The 17,280-nt window shown below is 58.8% G+C and overlaps 1 protein-coding gene across 6 annotated transcripts in view; it reads right to left on the minus strand.

Moving 5' to 3' along the window:
• Ntng2 (netrin G2) overlaps positions 1 to 17,280 on the minus strand; it is a 52,298-nt gene that overhangs the window by 1,750 nt on the left and 33,268 nt on the right. For 2 of the 6 annotated variants that reach the window (XM_063244289.1, XM_063244290.1), the window contains exons 4-9: positions 9,055 to 9,227; positions 6,656 to 6,682; positions 5,863 to 5,991; positions 3,166 to 3,240; positions 1,997 to 2,098; positions 747 to 914 (exon numbers count right to left, since the gene is read on the minus strand). In XM_063244289.1, coding sequence (XP_063100359.1) covers positions 747 to 914; positions 1,997 to 2,098; positions 3,166 to 3,240; positions 5,863 to 5,991; positions 6,656 to 6,682; positions 9,055 to 9,227 — 674 coding nt within the window. The remainder of the gene's footprint in view (positions 1 to 746; positions 915 to 1,996; positions 2,099 to 3,165; positions 3,241 to 5,862; positions 5,992 to 6,655; positions 6,683 to 9,054; positions 9,228 to 17,280) is intronic. The other 4 variants (XM_063244291.1, XM_063244292.1, XM_063244293.1 and 1 more) reach the window with 4 other exon arrangements.

A 17,280-nucleotide genomic window follows, 5' to 3' on the forward strand; every position in this document is an offset into this window, starting at 1 on the left:
AGCCCCGTGCTGGGCCCAGAGTGGGGAAGGGTTCCTCTAATCGGATCCAGAGCTCGCCATGGCCCTGTAGCTGGCCCCTGCGCCTGGCAGCGCAATTGTTTTGATCACCTTAGCGCTGATGGAATTATCTGAAGGCCACTGCTGACTGAGGCCAACAGCTGGGCTCTGCAGGGGGTGCTGCTTGGGTGGAGGTGAGGTCCTGAGGACCAGGCCTGGCCTCTGGGGAGATGGGGGTGGGGATGTGGGGTGCCACCTGGGTGCCTCTCTGGACTGTTGAGTGCTGGTCAGGAACTATGAGCTTTGGAGACTGTCCCTCTCTATGCCCAGGATGCGAAAGGACTTCCCTCCCTATCCCCTGGCCAGGCCTGGAGCAGGGCACTGAGGAAAGCAGGCCAGGTGCCCACTGCTGGATACACCAGCCCCCTTCTTAGAAAGTGCTCGCAGGCACCATCAGCGTCAAAGGAGCTTTGGAAACCTTTTACCTAGGCCGGCATGGTAGCATGTCACAGTAGGTGTCGTCCTAGCACTCTGGAGGCTGAGGCAGGAGGATCTCCGAGGGTTTGAGGCCACCCTGGGCTACACAGTGAATTCAAGGCCCAGCCTGAACTGCATAGCAAGACGCTGTCTCAAACACAAAACAACCCAGAAATCTTTCACCAGGTGGGACCACCTCCTGATTTCCAGTGGGAAGCCCTAGCTGCCAGGCAGACCCTAGAAGCCACCCGTCCCTTGCACCTCCTGCTCACCGATGCAGACGTTCTCGTCATCCAGCTCGGCCGAGCCGTTGCGGTAGTAGCCCAGGCGGCAGTGCTGGCAGTGCTGGCCGCGAGTGTTGTGCTTACAGCTGACACAGGTCACCACATTCAGGAAGTCGATGTAGCTGCAGCGGTTGGAGTGGCCATAGCACTCACAGTCTGGGCCAGCCGAGCGGGAGAAACACCAGCGGTCAGCAGGCACCAGGGAGACCAGGCACCGGGGGAGGGAAGACCCACCCACTCTGGGACATGCAGGGAGAGAGGCACCTTTGGAAAAGGACCGGGAAGGCATTGGGGCCTCGTACGCTTCCATGGCCTGCCAGCTTTGGGCTGGAAGAACTGGGGGAGGCCAAGGGCAGCACCTGTCCCTGCCCGGCCTGGCACCAGGCCAAGCACTCTCTGAAGGTGCCCATGCACCAGGGAGATTAGCAAGTGATTCCTGCAAGAAGGGCAGGGTCACACCCCAGACTCTGAGCTCAGGGAGGGCTGCTGGGGTTCTGGCAATCACCACTGCATCCCCAGGAATGGCATGGATGGGTGAATGCATGCAGGAGGCTAGGTAAGATGGGATGGGCCAGGAGTTTCCTCTGTGCTGCTTTGGAAGAGAGACAGGAGGAAAATGCCTGCTGTCCCTGCCCCTGCAGTTCCTTTTATTAACCTGAGCCTTCCATAAGTTTGGCTGGCTCAAGGGCGCCATCTCTGTGCCATCATGGGCATCTTCCAGTGCCACTGTACCATGGATCTTAGGCTGACCCCTGCCCAATTGCTCTGGCAAGTGCCAGAAGTGCCTGGGGCCTGGCTCTCAGGGCCCAGATAGAGAAGGGGCAGGGTTGGACACACGGGGGACCCTAGAAACAGCCGTGAAGCATGGCCATTGTGACGGCCAAGGGCACCCCACATCGGCCTCCCAGACCTGCCCCTGCACCTTGTCCCTGCATAGATAGGCAGGAGGCAGGCAGCCTCTGGTGTCCCAAAGACAGATTTGGTGACCCAAGCGTCCCAGATTCTGCGCCAGGCAGGATGAGCCCCCAGGCTGCACCTCCCCAGGGAGGCAGGACAGGCTATTTCCAGCAGCACCCTGCCTGCCGAGTGCCTGCCCTGTGCCCAGGTTGGCTTCTGACTCATTCTTTGTGCCCCGCTCCCCTGGGGCTGGAAGGCCAGAGGGAAGAGACACTCAGTGTCACCTTGGCCCAGCTATGGCAGGCAGGTGAGCAGGCCAGGCCGGCCTGGCTTCCTCTTACCTGGGAATTCTTCCACAGGCATCACGTGAGGAGATTTGGGCTTGAGCTGGAAAAGTTTGGAGCCCTTGGCAGGGGCAGGGACAGCAGCAGAGGTGCCCACAGCTTGGAGAGATGAGAAACACCTTCTTCTGTCTGCCTCGGCTCCCACACACCCAGGGAAAAGCTAGACAGAGGCTTCTGAGCACCCAGTGCCAGCTCTGGGGCACCCTTGTCGCTGCTCATAGCGGTACAGCCCTGAGGTGGGGACCCTGCCCCTCAGCCCCTGCGGAGCCAGCCCCTGGTCCCCTCTCAGGGACCCTCAACACATCCAATTGGATTAGACCCCCATGACTTCTCCGTCCCCCAACTCCTCCACAGACATTTGCTGATGCCAGGTGTCTTCTGGAATCCACCCTGGCAGCCACTTGCAAGTATCACCAAGCTGGGAATGGAGGTGGCACCTGCCTTCCCCAGCCTAGAATCCCAGCACCACTGTTCTGGGACCATCATTGCCTCCACTGCCACCTGGGAGACTGTGGCACCTCAGGGTGTCCAGGGCAGGGAAATGATGGTCATTGCTCTCTCTGTCGCCGTAGCATGAGAGGATGCCCCAGTGCAGGGGGGTCCAGGCTGCCCAGAACCTCTGATCACACTGTGGCCGGCCTGCAGCCACTGTCCAGCAGAGGGCGCTCAAAGCCTGGCTCGCTGCTCAGAGCTGGAGCGGCAGGGGCGTTGGTTGGGGCAGGGACTCGGCCTGGGAACAGGTGCCTGGCCACGGGTTTCCTGGGCATGTCCACCTGCGACCCGGGGCCTGGCACCTCCTGCAGCCTGGCACACTGTCCACAGCATCAGCCTTTGCCCCAGCTGGCCCTATGCTGCCTTCTTCCTCTCCTGCCCACAGTCATGCCCCTATAGCCCTGTCTGTCCCATCCCTGCCCTCCTGTGCCAGGGATTCCTGCATCTCCACCTGCTCCAAACCCAGGCGGGGGGGGGGGGTGAGAGGGGCTGGGGTGGCACTTGGGTGCACCCCTGGGTCCCTTTAGTCGGGAAGCACCGGGCAGGTAGGGATTGCTCTGCCAAGAGCTCACCAGGCCTTCCGCCCAGCGGAGTTCCACCATGGACACCCACCACCTCCACTACTACAGAGGGAGCGCCTACACCGAGAAGGACCCGCCCAGCCCCGCCCCTACCTTCTGCCCGGGAGGACCCCCGGGGCCAGCGGGGGCTCTGCCCCAAGGGGGCCACTGTAGATGGCCTGGTCAGGTCTTGAGGGGGAAGAAAAGCAGAAACCAAGTTACATGAGGGGCGACGTCCCTGTGGCCCTACAGGCCCCCGACAGGAAACGACCCTCTAAGGGAGAAGCTGTCTACACTACCCGAGAGCTAGGTTCGCACACACTACAGAGGCAACGTCTACACTACTGCAGCCTGTAACAGCTCGCTGACACCGAAGCCAGCCAGGAGGGCCCCCATACAGAGAATCTGTGTGTTTGGGGTAGTCCTTCTCTCAGGAAGACCCCTGAGTCTGGGCCCCCTGAGTGAGGGTGTCTGCTCCCAGGTCTGTGCTGTCTGGCTGAGCTGCAGAGAGGAGGGAAGGTGTGTCTTGCCCAAGACACTCAGTGTCCCTGGGAGGGACCTAGACAGCCTCTTTCCAGCCCCCACCCAGGGACAGGAGTGTCCTCCAGTGTCACCACTCCCCCACCTCTCTGACCCCTGCTGTGCTCTGAGTCCAGCAGGGACCCCAGCATGCATCTACCCTCTTCAAGCTCGGTACTCATTGCCAAGACTAAACAGATGCATGGAGAATTCAAAGGACAGAGCAGAGGGCCGGGGAGAGGTCTGCTGTTCCCGCTCCTTAAAGGGATTACCCACGCCAGGGCTGATGGCAGAGACAAAGAAAATCTCCCAGCTAAAAAGCACAGCAGACTTCCCAGCTGGGAGCCGGGAGCCTTTGGACATCAAATTGACATTAATACGGTGTTCAAGGAGGAGAGGGGGCCGCAGGACCCAAATTGGCAAGGGCTTAATTAGAGCCTCGGTAAAAGCAGCCCGGAAGGCATTCTGCTGCCCCACTCCACAGGAGGATTAGCTGGCTCAGCCCAGCACCGCCCTGCAAGGCGGGACAGGCCCCTGGGCTGGGAATCGGGGCCCAGCTGGCCTCTGGCCAGAGAGCACCTGTTGGAAGGAGCTGGAAAGGTGGGGACCTTTCTGGGGGCCGGAGTCAGGCAAGGAACGTCCCTGCAGGGCTCCCCCAGGACAGGCTCAGGTGCGCGGAGGAACGGTCTCAAGGTGGCCGCAGCCTGTGCCAAGAGCAGATGGAGGCCCGGCTGTTCCTTTGGAAGAGGGAGCTGTGCAGGCCAGGGCTTAAGGACAGCCCCACCTCCCAGCCTCCCGTGGACTGAGGACAGTGCGATGGGTGGCAGAGGGACGGGGGACGGGGGTCCTGGTGCCTCAGGCCTCAGGCCTCAGTGCCGGTGCCCTGGGCCTCTGCTTCTCTTTTCTTAACAGCTTCCTCGAGGTGTAATCGACACAGTGCAAACCCAGCTGCCCCTTCCTACGCCTCGATCCCCTCCCCTGTGGCCTGAGGGAGACAGCAGCCTCCCTGTCCTGGAGCAGGGGGCCAGGGGTACAGCACTGAGCCGGGAGACCCCTGCTGCCACCACTCGGGGCTGGAATTATTAGGAACAGGGCTCCAGGCAGAGGTTCGGTGAGGACCCCCCAACACACAAGGCTCAGGCCACTGGTGGCCACCGGAGAGCACCCCCTGCTGTCAGGCCTGACCACTTCGGACTTGGATGGGGCATGCCTATCTGGCCTTGCACCCCGACGGACCCGGTCTGGAGCCAGACTCTGCACCCCACGTGCTGTGTGACTATTTTTACTTCCGTCCGCCCAGCACAGGTCACAAAGTAAAGGAAGGAAGGAAAGAAGAAGCACAGGTCTCAGGAGGCTGGGAAACGTGAGTGACCCTGTCTGTCCACCCTGAGAGGCTCCCTGGAACCCACCAGGCCCTGGCCTGTCAAGACGGAAGAGGAGTCACTAGGTTTCACCCCCGGTGAGGCGCCCAAGACTTGGTCAAAGCAGCTGCTGTCACCTGGAGAGGCTGGGCAGGTCCCCTTGGCCTGCCTGGGAGGCCTCAGCAATAAGGGGGTCCCTGTCCTTAGTTTCCACGTCTCTCCTGCAGGGGGCAGTGTGCTCCAGGAAGCTTACTCGGCGCAGGGACCCTTACTTGCAGTCTCCCAGACATCTGCAGGGGGTGTGCCTGGGAGGACACCTCCAGGAAGTCCAGGGGAGACCAGAACTCTTGCTGCAGCACCCCACACCTCAGGAACCCACACATGTGCCTCTGAGGGGGACTTAGAATCAGCCAGGTTCCCAAACCCATCTTGTAGCTGAGACCCCGCGAATGGGTCCGCCCCACACTCGGCCTCCAGGTGCTGGCAGGTGCCCAGCGCTGCTTCCTCCCAAGCCTCCTCCTGCCTTTGCGCGCTCCGCTCGCCCCGAATCCTCCCTGCCAGGTGGTCAGCTGGGGGCGGAGCCTGAGCCAGCTCCCCCATCAGACCCTGGAGCTGAGCACCCTTGGGAGATGGGTGCCACCTCCATCTGAATGTCAGCGTGGCCTTGCTGCACCCTCCTCTCAGGGGCCCTGTCCCCTGGGCCACCCCGGCCTCAGACCCTTGCTCTTGAAGGGACAGGAGGAAGGGTTGGGGCTTGGTTAGGTAGGGGGTCTCCTGATAGCCCTCTCAGCCCATTTCTGGTGGCTTTAGGGTGCTACTAGCATTCTCTACTCTAAGAGGTGAGCCCCGCCATCCCACCAGAGCAAGGCAGGGACGCTGGCTACAAGCAGCAGGGGACAGCAGAGGTCACTGACTAGAGCCTGGCACCCACCTGTGGGCTGTGGAGTGCTAGGGGCTGTGGGTGCCTGCGTGGTAGATGTGGAGGGGGTGGAAGTCATGGGTGCCCCCCGCGTGGCCACAGGGCCTCTGGGGGCGGGGTCCTTCCAGGACCTGCTGCTGCCTGGGAAGAGATGGGGGCAGGAGGGAGGGTCAGTGGGCCGGTGCCCTAGAGAAGCCACTTCCTGTAACTGTGGCTGTGCACACCCAGGTTCCAGGCAGGGTCACTTTCTTGCCGGTGCCCTCTCTGCCCAAGAGCACCCCAGTTCAGTGGGGGAGGGACAGTTGTCAGGGAGGTCCCCATCTAGAGAGCCCAGGCGGAGTGGGGTGATGTGTACCAGAAGCACCTTGGAGATGGGTGCTGACCTTGCATGGCCGCTCCTGCTGGGTCTCAGAGGAGAAGATGGGTCTCCCCAGGGAGTGGGGTTGGTGGGGTTAAATGAGAGACCACAGTGTCCTGTCCTCGCCTGCTCCCTCCCCCTCCCCCTGAGTTCTCAGGGCTTTCTGCCCTCCTCCTGCAGGTGCCCTGCTGGTGTCCCAGCCCTGGAGGCTGAGCTGGAACCAGTGTGCAGGGACAGGAGCTTGTGGGCAGTGCAGGAGGAACAGGGAGTCTGATCAAGGTCACGGGACCCACGGCTTTCCAAAGCAGCACTCGGGAAGCCTCCGGGGAGGGGCAGGGGAGAAGCAGATGGGCTCGATCAGCGGGAGTGGAGAGGCCAGGCCCAGAACAGTGTGGGTCCTCCCTTCTGCCCAGCCCCTCCCAGGTCACCCAAGAGTCCCATACTTACTGCCGAAGGCAGAGCCTGCAGCTGCACCTGCCGGGAGACAAGAGGTTCACAGCCGTGGTCAGACCAGGGGCCTGGCGACAGCCTCCTATGGAGATGGGTATGGTGGGGAGCCAGCTGGGGTGTGGGGAAGGGCCCCGGCCATCACCCCGCTTGGACTCGGTGGATTGCCCTGTTTCTCTTGCTGCAGCCTTGAGTGGCGGGGCTGCTATTAGCCACTTTTTGGACAGGGAAACTGAGTCTTGGGGCTGTGATTTCCCTATTGGGATGTGCTATTTCCCATCATGATAAGTGCCAAGCACTCCTCTCCTGCTTAACTGCAGCCCCCTCGGCCTCCGGTTGGGGAAACTGTGGCCCCGGCTGGGAATGGAAGCGTGGCCGATGGGCTGACCGGAAACCCTGCCTAGGGCTGCAGCAGCCACTTCGTCCTCATGGTGCCTCAGGAGATGGGATGGGCAATAGGACAGCGGGCAGGAGGGGCAGAGGATGGCCCCAGCCTGGGGCTCCTGGCCTGACCAGAGGCCCTGTGGTCCCAGGCAGGAATCAGCACAACAGGGGAGGAAGGACCCACTGCCCGGGCCTCCCTGTCACGCAGGGCACTCTGTGGCAGCATCGGGACAGGTGTCAGGGCCCCTCCTGGTGAGCTGCAGTCAATGGGATGGGCCAGGGAGGCCCGGAGTAGGGGGCCAGGACTCAATGCTCAACCCAGGCGCTCTGTCGCACATGGAGGGCAGGGGGGGTGGGGCCGGCAGGCAAGGACTCAGGATGTAGGGGAGAGGTGGGTCCCAAGAGATGGGGAGAATCTAAGCTGGGCCCCGGGGGCTGTGGGTGCCAGAGGGCAGAGGGCCCAGGTCCCGGGGTGCTGGTGGCAGGACCCAGACACAGAGGATCCAGCAGCAGAGGAGAGGATTTTGCTGTTTGGGTCCCAAGGCAGAAAGTGATGGGGGCGGGGAGAAGAGCACCCAGGGGCCTTTGGGGGGACTAAAGATGGAGCAGGGGCCTTTGAGGGGCGGAAGATCAAGAGGGTTCACTCCAGGAGGGAGATTCAGAGAGGGCAGCAGTGAGGGGCGAGGCAGGAGCAGGTGGCACTGGGGAGGGAAGGGACTGGTGATGTGAGGAGTGGTTGGGGTAGGAGGGGGGACAGTGACAGAACCTGCTGTGGGGGGACAGGAGACCCCACAGGCTGTGCAGGTGGAAGAAAAGAGCTGGGAGTGGGAGCTGGGCGTGCAGCTGCCGGACAGATGGGAGGAGGCGGGCGTGCCAGCCAGTCGGGGGTGACAGCAACTGAAGCAAAGGTTCAGGACACAGCGAGGCCACCTCCCGCCTGGCCGCCAGTGCCCCGAGCTGTCTCGGTGCCTTTGAAAACCCCCGAGTGCTATGAGGTGTCTGACAAGTCACCCCTTCAAAGGCCTGTCACCACACTGGCCCCGGCCCACGCACGACAGGCCTGTCACGGCCCCGCCGTGGTGCTCCGCTTTGATCAGCCTAAAGCCACATGAATCTTTCACCAGTGGAAGGGGGGGCCCAGGCAGGCGGGCGTCCGGAAGCAGAGACTACGGCCCTGCACCGGCTTTGGCATCAGGTCCGGGAAGCAGCCTGGAGCCTCTGTCTGGCTGCAGCTCATATGGACCCAGAAGGATCCTGAGGTTGGCTGGGCCTCAGTTACCCATCTGCAGCATGCGTGGCATCTGAAAGGTGTTAGTGGTGAGAGCCCTGGGCCAGCATCAGGGCCACCTGCAACCCGGGATTCCAGGGACCCATGATTTCAGGGTACAGATGAGAGGGGGACCCCAAAGGCTGTGCACGGCTTCCCTGGCATACGTGCATGAGGGGCGGGGGGCATGTCAAGAGCCAGACCAGGAGCTCAGGACAGCAATCAGAGGATGGTGCTGCAGCTGGGGAACCAGGAGTCTGGTTCCAGGGCCAGGGTGCAGGTGCTGGTGCAGGGGCAGTGGACATGCAGCGCCGTGTGATGTACGCCCAGTGCCCCATGAACATCTGGGACCAGGGGCAGAGTGGTGGGTCCCACCCGCCTAGACGAGTGGGGAGGTCTGGCCCCCTCACTCTCTGCATCCTGTGGGGGGAGGGGGGCTGCCCTGCATCCAGGGTCAAGGGGACTCGAGCCAGGAAGGAAGCTGTGGGCAGGGCGGGGCGGGAAGGGCAGCAGAGAGGTCTGCAGGGTGGCTGAGCTAGAGGGGGCTGCAAGGCTCCTGACACTCTGTGTGTGTGTGTGCACACATCTGTCTGTTGGTGTGTGCATGCCCGCCAGTGTGCACTTGTACAAGTCCACCTGTGTGTGTGGGTGTGTATACTTGTGTGCATGGGTTCGTGTGTGCGCACAGCTCCAGGGCTGAAGGGCAGGGTGATGGCAGCCCCCGCTGGTCCCGGGGATACCTACGTACAGGCATTGGGGGAGCCGTGGGGCAGCGGCAGGTAGGAGCCGGCGCGCCAGGCGCGCGTGCGGAAGTTCCTCTTGCACTTGCCACAGTCAGGGCCGGTGGTGTTGTGCTCACACTCGCACTGCAGGCTGCCCTCCCGCACCGAGCACAGGCTGGCGTGCAGGTTGCACTTGCACCTGTGGAGACCACAGAGGGCAGAGAGGTCAGCGCGCTCGGGGGAGGAGGCCTGTGTGCAGCCCTGGGTCCCTCCACACTGTGTCAGTGACCAGGGCTTCTCAGGCTGCCTCAGCCTGAAGGCCGCCCTGGATTGCCGCAGCCCAGCCCCCTCCTGGGATGGCGGTTTCCAGGATGTGAAGTCTGCGTCCGTCACTGAGGCAAACAGCCCGATAAGCCCAAAGGAAAGGTTCCCCGGCTCACAGCTTCGGATGGTTCCGTCCACAGTCAGCTGGCTCCAAAACAGGAGCAGCGTGGCAGAGGGGCCTAGCGGAGGAGACCTCACCCCACGCAGCCAGGAAGCAGAGGAAGACAGGAAGGGCCTGGCAGAGGGAGGGCTGGGACCAGATCTGACCCAGGGCCACAGCTCCATGACCTGCAGCTGCAGTGAGGGCCCTCCTGCTTCCGCCGTCTCCCCAGAGCACCACCCCATTATGTGATCCTATCATCGATGGAGGTGGAACCCATGTGATCCAATCAGTCCCCAAAGTGGGGACATGCGTGAGTGTGTGGGGGACACTTCCCCTTTAACCACAGGGCAGGGTTCCTGCGTGTTGGGCAAGGGCAGGAGAATCCAGATCTCTCTGGGGTTTTTCTTTTTCTTCTCTCTCTCTCTGAGACAGTGAGGGTCTCCGTACGTAGTCCAGGCTGGCCTCGAACTCACAGCCATCTGAGGGCTGGGGTCACAGGCAGGCACTGCCACACCTAACAAGATGCTGTATGTTTAGCACCTGGCTTTGAATCACCTCCATTTGTTTTTGGTACCAGGGACTGAACCCGATGCCTTCACACCGGGTTTTACTCCACCCTTCCCACCCTTCATACTCTGTACTTTGAGACAGGGTCTTACTAAATTGCTAAGTGTCCCAGGCTGGGCTGAAGCTTGCCTCACACCTCAGCCTCCCAAGTGCTGGGATTACGGCGTGGGACACCACGCCCCGAGTCAGCTCTGCTCTTGACTGAAGCAGGCTGACAGGTAGCAAGGGCTGCTCCCTGTCCTCCTTGTGCAGACGGGGACCTGGCCACCCCATGCTGTCAGCCAGGTGCCCACGTGACACCCTCCAGGGCAACGCAGTGAAGAGCCCTTCCTGCTCCCAAACCTAGCTGGTTCATCCACCATCCATTATTCATGTATTCACTCAAATATTCATAGGCGGCTCATTATTCTGAAAACTAGTAAATAAAGGGGCAAAATCAGGCATTGATCCTGCCTGTCCTACATAAGCTGTAGCTCAGGGTAATTGAAGGTTGACAAGGGAGGTTTCTCTCTACAGAAGAACCTCACGGCAGAATTCGCAGCACCTTCTGAACGCAGGCCCAGGCATGAGCAGCGGTGGAGGGAACACCACACAGGACGGCCTGACAGCACGCTTCCTGCAGGACGCACCCCTCCCTCCTGCCCACCCGTGTGAGCCCACTGCCCAGACAAACTGACCTGGAACTCGGTCAAATCTCAACAGGAAATTCAGAGGACAGAACAACACACTAAACGCCCAGGGGGCTGTCACTGGCACGATCCTGGCTGCGGAAGTACAGAAGTGAGCCGCAGGGTTTTCATCAGATGAAATGCAGTGGGTACAATTCTAACAGAGGGAGGGGGCCCAGACTGAGGACTCCCAGGCGGGTCCACCCAGGGCGGCACCTGCACTCGGCCGCATCTGGGGCCGAACAGCTCCATGCCGTGGATCAAACGGGAGGCAGGCGACAAGGCGCTTGGCAGTCTGAATGCTGACTGTCTAGTGAGATCCCGTGAATGTGTCGGGGTGAGGACCGGATGTGATTATGCTTCTTACGGTCTTTGTCTTTTAGAGATGCACAGAAATATTTAAGATAAAGTGACCGGGTGACGGACCACTGGCTTCTGAATAGCATGGGAAAGATGGCGGAGTCACTAGCGGACAAAGGGAGGGACAGGAATGTCATGGTAGGTCCAGTCTCTCTCTTTTTGGGTGTGTGCTGGAAATTCCCCACAATGCAAAGCTGAAGAGAGAGAGAGAGCGCTCCATGTTCTGATGTGGGAAGATGGCCAAGACACAGTGTCAATATTTGGAAAAAGCAAATTGCAGTCTGGTATGTTTAGTAGAATCTTATTTTTATTAAAATATGCAAAGAGAAGGATGTGCAGGGCACCTGTTACGTGGCAGGTGCCGGGCGGGAACCGTCAGTGGGTGGCCCCAGAGCAGACGGTCCCTGCTGGGATGAAAATCAGAGATGGGGAGGCACACGGGAGCTCTCAGGGCAGCAAAACTTCCCGCAAGGCACCGCTGCGGCCGACGCCTAGGACTCTGTGTGTCCAAAGGAGCTTAATGTAAACTACGGGCTGTGACTGTGTGGCTTCATCAATAAATACACCCCAGAACTGAAGGCAAGATGCGCCCAGGAGGGGGCTTGGTACAGAGAGGGGGTGGGTGTAGGATCCACCTCCAGGAAGAACCGTGTCCATGCAAAATAGCCCCATTTGAAGGAAGTAAGGAAATGGCTTAAGAAGACCCACACTCAAGTGGCCGACGCCCCAGAGCACAGACTCGAACTGTCCTGAAAAGAGAGGGCGCCGTCACTGGTCCCCCAGCCCAAAGCTGTTCCGAGTGAGGCTCGGAGGGCAGCACGGGTGGGTTCAGGGAAAGCGGGAATCTGACCGGTGGACCGAGATGGGTCCTAACATCTTTTTCTCATTTTGGGGTGCTGGGGATGGAACCCAGAGCTTCGGGAATGCTAGGCTGAGGTAGAGTCATCCTGTCCTGCCTGTTCTCCGTGGGCACTGGCCAAGCTGTTTGTCTTCAAGCTCTGCATAGGCAGCTAAGCCCAGCGCACGTCCTGGACAGTTCTCCAATCGTCATGAGAATGGCAGCTCTGCCTGGCTTCCTAATGGCTCAGGGAGCCTTCCCACCTAAGCCTCTTGGGCTTCGTCTTTTCATCTCCTTAGGAGAAGCTGTCACCTGCTACTTGCTCCTCAGAAATGCTTGGTTGCACAACAATAGTTAAACATTTACTCAGGTTTTCAACCCAGGCCACAGGAGAGAACTTTCGAGAATCAGCAAGAGTGTGAGGAGAGACCCGGAATAGAGAGAAGGCTGGGAGTGGGCTTCACTCAGCCAGGGACAGAGCCCCCGGCAGGGCTGCTGTGTCCTGCTCGGTTCGTGCTGTGTCCTCCGAGGCTGCACAGGCAGGCACCAGGGCCAGGGCTCCATCCCTACCACAGTGGGCTCCCCGACTGTGCAGGCGGCCTGTGGGCTTGCGGGCCGGACCCCCACTGGACGCAAGGGCACCTGGACGGGGACGCGGTAAAGATCACGTGGGCCAAGACGATGCCCAGCCACAGCGATGCCCTGATGGCAAGGAAAAGGCCGCGGTGGCCCAGTGCTCGCTGTGCACCGAGCGGGATTCACTCAGCCCTCTGCTGTCGCCTCCCCGCTACAGACCCAGGCAGGGAGGCTGGGGCGGCCCCTTGCCCTGGCCACCCCCCAGGCACGGGTTTATTTTTATTTTCTTGTCATTTTTATGCTTCTTGCTTTTTTCCATGGTGAGCAGCCATGGCTCCTGTAAGCACCTAAAAGGATTTCGAGAGCCGTGGCGCTATTCTAAGATGATCCCATCAGGGGGCATTTCATCTGTCCTCCTAAATCCAGTCCTTAAAGTTTTTCAGTGGGATAGCGCCTGTTCCCCGGCCATCCCCACTGGGAGAGCGGCGGGTCCTTCAGGCTCCCGGGTTGTCTGGGGAGACATGGAGTCTCAGGCTGAGAATCCCTGATCTGAAAACCCAGAGTCCGAATGCTCCCACATCCGGAATGGGGAGCGCTGCTGTGGGACCACACGCAGGACGTCCCCCTCTTCCCTCTTGGGGCGGGGTACAGGACGACTCGAGGTCCCAGCGTTGTGGAAATACCCTGGGCTGTGCACGGGAGAAAGGCGTGGGTCGCACCTGAATGTCATGTTTAGAGTGGGGTCCCCTCCCCAAGAGGTGCGATCAAATAGATGGTGAATGTTTAATTCAAAGAAATGAACCCTCAAAATCCTCCCCTCAAGCTTCAAACACACTCGTCCCACCCTTCTCACCACTTTCTGGAGCAGCTCTGGAGTCCTCTTTCCTGAGTTTCTTTACAGGATATTGTTTAAAAAATAAAATAGACAGACAGAGATAGTGACCACTGCTGGGGAGCACCAGCCAGTGGAAAGGCAGGCTGTGTCCTCATCCACTTTATTTGCGGGGCTTGGCACCCCGTGGCTTCTGGCTCCTCTCAAAGTCAACGTGACCACGAGGGGAAGCACTTTGAATCCATTCAGGACATAGAGGCAGCCAGGACAGTACAACGAAAGACCCTCAGGAAAGAGGACGCCAGAGCTGCCGCAGGAAGCGGCCGGGACGGTGGGCTCAGGCTGCCCAAAGCATCGGGCTGGGACGGGTATTTTGTGTCTCTTCCTACAGATCATTTTTAAAATTTTACACTTTCACCTTAGTGTTGCATACACCTCATATGTGCAAATATTCAAAACCGGAAAGAATAACATTTTCCCAACGCTTCTGAGGCTGAGTGTTTCAGGTAAAGGATGCTGATGGTGTTTAAAAGTCCTTCTTCCCATCCATGCGGGACACCGTCCCCGGCACTATTTGGATGCAAAAGAGAGCAGAAATAAATGGAGCGTGAAGAGCCCTGCTTGTTCACTGCCAGAGTCACCATGCCTCTGGCTCAGCTCGTGTCCAGGCCTTGGCTCTGGGAAGGCAGGTGCTTGTCACACAGAGCCCTTCCTCCTGGGGACACTGGAGCCCAAAGGTGGAGGCAAAGGACAGTCCTGGTGCTTTGGTCAAGAAACTGCTGCTCTCCACCCACCTCCTTGGCCCACTCTCCAGGGTTCCAAGGCATGCACAGGAGTGCGTCAGAGGCTCCTACACTCCTGCGGAAAGATGCCTGTCTGCCTTTGCCTGAGGAAAGTTTGTTTGCAAAATGTATTTGACCTCGGAGGTTTCGAGTTTTTCTTTTTTTCCTTCTGAGTCCTATTTGATACCCCACTGAGCCAGCTGGGGAGGAACAGCCCAGTCGCTGGGTCGTCGTGTGAAACTGGGAAGGTACTCCAGCCGCTGGCCTGAGGAAGGGATATTTTTAGACATCAGCTGCAGAAGGAAAAGAATGCCACCAACGTTGGGTGATAACATTGACCTTGGATTATTAAAAATGCATAAGAGACCAGAGGAATCCGAGCGGCAGATCTCGTTGGCGTTAACAGGCAGCTCTGCCTTAGGCAGAGAGGCCCCAGGCAGCCCAGGGAGGCAGCAGCCACCCCAACCCCAGCCTGGATATCACAGGGATCATGCTGGTCTGGCTCTTCCCCTGCCCACATAGCATGGGCGAGGCTGGTCTAGGGCTGACACAGCCGCTGGGACCATGGCAGGAGCTGTCGATATTCCTGACTTGTGGGGAGCTCTAGGTGACATGTGTGTGCGTACATGCGTGTGGTGGGGGTGTATGTGTGTGCACACCGGGGCCCCAACCTCACGAGCTCATTCCTGGGGCCCTTCTCGCTTCATCTCTTTCTGCTTTGCCATTCTTCTGTCCATTTGTGTGTACTCTGATCTTTCCAACCTCTGGGCCTTTGCACACGTGATTGTCCCTGCCTGGAAAGTATAGCTGGGCTCTGCCCTTCTGACACTAATACTTAAAGGCAACATCAGCTCCTGGGCCATCCATCCCTTCCTCCGAGAGCCTTTGGCCACCCCCTCTCCTACGGACCCTTGCGGTGCTGTCCCCCACCAAAAAGCTCCTTGAAACCAGGGTCCTCTCCCAAGTGCGAACGCCTCGGGAAGATGGGAAACTGCGATGGGGTGGCTTTGTATTCATGCTCACCAAGCTTCAGTTTGCCTAGAAGAGGCCAAACTTCAGAAGTACTTTAATTTAAAGAAGTTGTCGGTAAATAAATAAATTCATGCCGTGGGCTGAATACATGGGAAAGAATGAAGTTAGATTTGGCTTCACATGGAATAACTCAGAATGGTTCCAAGCCCCGAGTGAGAAAATTCTTAGAAGGAAATTCAGGGGCGAAGCCATGATTTCTTAGATGTGACCCCAAAGTAGAGACAAGGGGAGGAAAAGTAGACACACCACCCTTCAGCAAAGCTCAAGGCTTTGTGCCTCACAGGCCACCATCAAGAAAGTGAAAAAACAACCACAGAAGAGGAGAGAATTGCAAATCTTGCCCAGTGTTGTGGCACAGGCCTGCAATCCCAGCACCTGGAAGGCTGAGACAGGAGGACTTCTGACAGCTGGACGCCAGTCTGGGCTACACAGTGAGTTCAAGACCAGCCTGAACTCTGTCTTGAAAAAAAAAGCAAATCTTGCTTCCAATAAAGAATTTATAACTAGAATATATAATGAATTCTCACAGCTCAGCAATAAAAAGACAAATTACTTGGTTTTTAAAAAGATGACAGAACCTAGACAGGTGTTCTCCAAAGAAGATTTTGAACGTCCAAGCGCATGACAAGAGCTGCGCCATCACTGGCCACCAGTGAAGCAAATGTACACGGAGCCTAGGAGGAGGTGACGCTTCACACCCACAGGGGTAGCTAGGGTCGAAAGACAGACAGCACCAAGTGTCGGCGAGGACGTGGGGAGCGGGAGCCTCCACACTGCCACTGGGCTGCAAAATGTGCAGCTGCACTGGAGACTCCTGGCAGCTCCACAAACAGGGAGACTCAGGGGTCCCTCCGCGAGCCACAGTTCTGCCTCAGTGTCCACTAAGGCCAATGAACACACCTGTCCGCGAGAAAACCTGCACACGAGTGCTCCCAGCAGCACTCTTTACTCTGAAAGTAGAAGCCAGCCCAGCTTCCATCAGCAGATAAAATGTGGTGTGTACAGGCGGTGGGACGTTCGGCTGACTCAGCTACAGCTCGAAGGGGGGGCGGGATCTGAACCCAGGCTGAGCAAAATTAGGCTGGACACAGAAAGACAGATATCCTCAGGTGCCTTTTATATGAAATTCCCCAACACAGGCAAATCTTTAGAGGCAGAAAGGAGACTGGTGGCTTCTGATCCTGAGCTGGGGAGAAGGGCACTCAGGATAAGGACTGACCAGGGAAGACCGTTTCCCTTTCAGGGGGACGACAATGTTTTAAAATCGACAGAGGAAGGTGGCCTGGGATCTATAGCTCAGTAGCGGAAGTGCCAGCCGGCAAGCACAAGGTCCTGAGCTCCGATTCCTGGTACCAAAAAACAAAAAAACATTGGCAGAGGTGATGGCTGCACACTGTGAGTACACACGGGATGATAAAACTTTTATCACAGTACAAGACACGTGGCTGGAAACCCCCCGTCAGAGTCCTCCGGCTCGTACTGTAGACAGGCTCACCCCACCCGTCTCGTCACTTTCTGCAGCAGCTCTGGATTCCTCTTTCTTAAGTTTCTTTACAGAAAGCGGTAAATATAGATGTACAGAGCCCGCTGCTGCCCAGCCCACCCAGTGGACCAGCAGGGCTGTGAAAACACCCGTCCTCATCCACTTCATTCACAGGATTTGGCACTGCAGGCTTCCGGCTCCTCCCAAAGTCACAACCACCACGATAGGGAAAGGGTTTTGGATCCATTCAAAGCATTGAAAGCAGCCAGGACCGCGTGACCAGAGACCCTCAGGACAGAGCTCCCCAGAGCTGCTGCAGAAAGCGGCCGGGACGGTGGGGCCCGGTGTGTCTGAAGCAAGGGGAGGATTTGAGGGACCCATGGCAAAACGTCTTTTCCTGTAATTATTTTTTAAACTAAGATTTAGGGGTTCACCATTTGTTGGACACACTGAATACTAAAGCTGCTAAATCACAGCTTCTGGAGGGTGGGAGCTGTGCACCTCCACGTCACCCCGCAGGGCTGGGCAGGCATGGGAAGCTGGGTCACCAGCAAGGGCACCAGCTGGAACTGTCTCCCGCGATCACCCTGCTCCCTCAAGCAGCCCTATCGCGCTGGGCCTAGAAGGCTGCGGCACAGACACCTGGCCCTGCACGGTGGCAGACAAACGGGCCAACGCTGTACATGC

Source organism: Cavia porcellus, unplaced genomic scaffold (genome assembly GCF_034190915.1).
Source record: "Cavia porcellus strain 051 isolate PalLab524CR breed Dunkin Hartley unplaced genomic scaffold, mCavPor4.1 scaffold_49, whole genome shotgun sequence".
In the NCBI taxonomy this organism is placed as follows: domain Eukaryota; kingdom Metazoa; phylum Chordata; class Mammalia; order Rodentia; family Caviidae; genus Cavia; species Cavia porcellus.